The sequence below is a fragment of the Calliopsis andreniformis genome, chromosome 12, assembly GCF_051401765.1.
Source record: "Calliopsis andreniformis isolate RMS-2024a chromosome 12, iyCalAndr_principal, whole genome shotgun sequence".
NCBI lineage: Eukaryota > Metazoa > Arthropoda > Insecta > Hymenoptera > Andrenidae > Calliopsis > Calliopsis andreniformis.
Genome location: NC_135073.1, coordinates 16,348,434 through 16,351,226, shown reverse-complemented (window position 1 = coordinate 16,351,226; position 2,793 = coordinate 16,348,434). Strand labels below are relative to the sequence as shown.

Below are 2,793 nucleotides of genomic sequence, written 5' to 3'. Positions count from 1 at the left end.
GTCGCTGTTTTTGAATTCTTTGTGCATTCTCTTGTTTGACAAAATCAACCCTTTTGTCTACAAATTAGACAGCTTATTTCATCACCTTCTGCTGCCTTCTCCTTTCTGCATCTTTTGTGTCATTCGTTTTAGGAGTTTTGCTATAACGTCTGTGTGTTTAAATATAATGGTATTTGAATCAAATATCGCTCTCGTTGGAATACATGCTTTCAGAGGAAGTAGGGGAGGATGGAATCGCCACTCGGAGTATCGCTTTTTCACGAAGTGTCAGGATCGTTTTGGTTCCCATCATTAAACTGTTGTCTATGAAGGGTGCAGGACACCTTACTATTGTGATGATCCGTTCCATTTCATATTCCTTCGACATCACAATTAAAGAGGATATAATATATTTATTAAAGTTATTTGTTATTAAATAGCGAGTAATTTTCATGTTCTAACCTCGTCTTGTCCATTCGATCGTAGTCTCTTCCATACTTTTTTTAAAGCTCGGAAGCTTTTCAAAAGCTTGCGACAAAACTTATCCAATTATACGTTTAAGTCGAAGCGGTATCATATTGCAATAAAACTGACCAAAGAAATCGTGAACTAAAATTTACCCATCAAAGTGATACGAATGTTGCTTCTTGCGATTATGAGCGGCATAATTAAAACTCGAGACTGTCAACTTTTTCACATTTTTATTTCACTATTTTATATTTTACATCTCTCTTTTTTTATTCTTGGAATTTCGATTGCGTCCAAACATTCTTGATGGGCTCAGGGAAAAGCTTTTTTCCATGACGTTGCTTGGACCTACTGTCGCAACTGCTGCGTCATTAAATGGAGGATTCTAAAAAATAGTTACTCATGTAGTGACTTGAAACACTTAAAAAATTAGTTTCCAATTTCATACTGTTAATATATCCATAGAGGTACTCATATCAGCAGCCAGAATTCTTCTATCGGCTGTGTTTTCACTACTAAACGTATATTTGGGCCTCGATGATCTACTTCCAAAGTCCACTGAGCTTTTAGTGTAAAAAAGCTCTTTGGGAAATTGAACTGGAAAGCAAATTTTCATAAATTGAACATAATCCTATATTATTTTTTTAATCCTATATTATGTTATTTATTAACTCACCAACAGAGCTGACTCTCGGATCCATTCCTATAGGACTTTTATCCCTTGGTTCAGCATCGCCTGGCGATCTTTCGTCTTCCGTTTTCTTTGAGGATCCAGGAATCGTGGGTGTGTGGCTGTTATGTATACAAGAGATGGGACAGTTTTGTTGACAAGATTTAGGGGCTCTAAAATTCGTAGAATAAAAATGAAAAGAAATTATACAACTTATGTAATATTTCCTCTATTTTACTTTGAACCAAACTCGGAACTCCGACGCGGGTCAATGGAGGAATCCACGTATCTCTTCATCTCGCCACCAGGAGTGTTTGTGCACTGATCTATGTACTTTCTCTTCTGCTCAGGTTCCGTTTTAGTGCTCACCAATTCCAACGAGTTAGACTTTATTGGCGTTGAAGTTGCTATATTACAATCTGACTAAAATTGAAACATATTATGTACTAATTTCCAGAAGATTCAATACTTTCGATTATTTCTATTATTTTGTATGATTAATATTGGAGCACACACGCCTAAAGTGTCTTCCAACATCCTCAGAGTAACCATCGTTCCATCCAGATACCCATGTAGATGGGGTGACTTCTGCTCACAACAAGTGAATTCTCTTTTCTTGAAAATCCTCCACCAACAATTATCGTCATCGAGAAACGCCTTCAGTTTCGTCATTTCTGTGACACAGGTACTCAGAGCCTCTCTGGCACCGCACAAATCCGTCACTGTTAAATTCTCTGTCTGGCAAAGGGCATCTTTCTTTCTGCAGCTTTTCTACATTCACGTTCGCCACTGTAGTTTCTATTCAGGCCAATTAGCATTACTCTGCAATATCGCTTACCTGTACACTACGTTTCTGGGTGGTCTCCAAGTCCTGTATGCTTTTCTTCAAGTACTGAATCTTGTCGAGCAGCCTCTGAGTGTTGCAGAACTCATTTTCCGCATGAGATTTCGCGTACTTGCACTTTCTCAGGTCGCAGTTCTCTTTTGGCTTTCTGATCGGTGACTGATAGCGACTGTCCTGTTGCTGATTACCGATAGAAGTGGAAGGCGGGGAGAAAGTATGCGTGCAGCATACTCTTTTTGATTCCTGATAACGGAGAATCGCAAGTGTACTAGCCACGTTGCTCTTTCGATCGATACAGTGCCAAACAGACGCACTCATTAAAAGTACACACTTCGTTCCACGAATTTGATGCATGGATAAGTCAAGAATGCTGAGAACAGAGAGTAGGGTAAAGTGTTAGTTAGGTTACGTACCATCCACGTCAAAGTTTCCCCTATTTTTCGTCATGAAACTTGGAGATCGATTTCTGAGCTGGAATGTGGGAGGTATCATTGTTCCAAACGAGTTACTTTTCTGTGCAGCATGTCGTGGAATTGTGGTCAATATTTGCAGCAATTTTGTAACATGGTTTTGATGTTAAACGTGGCATTTGCGACGATGACAGCGTCATCTGTTTTTAACTTTCAGAAGAATCTGATCAAAATCTTTTCCAGAAATTCAGGATTCAGAATCCAAAAGAGTGAAGGATTTTATCTTACGCAAGAACACCTTTTCACGCGTGACCTCAGGTACACAAAAGTTTGGTGGACATGGACAGGCAAGTCGCAGGGAGAAACGACTTTTAAACGACTCGTTTACCATAATATCAGCTTCTTAAGTCCCTTCTACTCTA

The 2,793-nt window shown here is 39.0% G+C and overlaps 1 protein-coding gene across 1 annotated transcript; it reads right to left on the bottom strand.

Annotated features, from left to right (window-relative positions):
• Positions 1-436: 436 nt before the first annotated feature.
• On the bottom strand, positions 437-2,279 carry LOC143186284 (uncharacterized). Its single transcript, XM_076389857.1, has 8 exons — positions 1,956-2,279; positions 1,634-1,888; positions 1,356-1,540; positions 1,124-1,290; positions 896-1,044; positions 705-832; positions 600-625; positions 437-507 (listed from the first exon to the last, which is right to left on the bottom strand). Exons 1-8 carry the CDS (start codon positions 2,277-2,279, stop codon positions 437-439), a joined length of 1,305 nt encoding a protein of 434 aa, XP_076245972.1.
• Positions 2,280-2,793: the final 514 nt, after the last annotated feature.

Coding starts and splice junctions, on each gene's coding strand:
- LOC143186284 (XM_076389857.1), bottom strand. CDS start 2,279: ATGAGTGCGTCTGTTTGGCACTGTATCGATCGAAAGAGCAACGTGGCT. Junction 1,889..1,955: donor CCCAGAAACGTAGTGTACAG/GTAAGCGATATT, acceptor ACGTGAATGTAG/AAAAGCTGCAGAAAGAAAGA. Junction 833..895: donor CCTCTATGGATATATTAACA/GTATGAAATTGG, acceptor ACTATTTTTTAG/AATCCTCCATTTAATGACGC.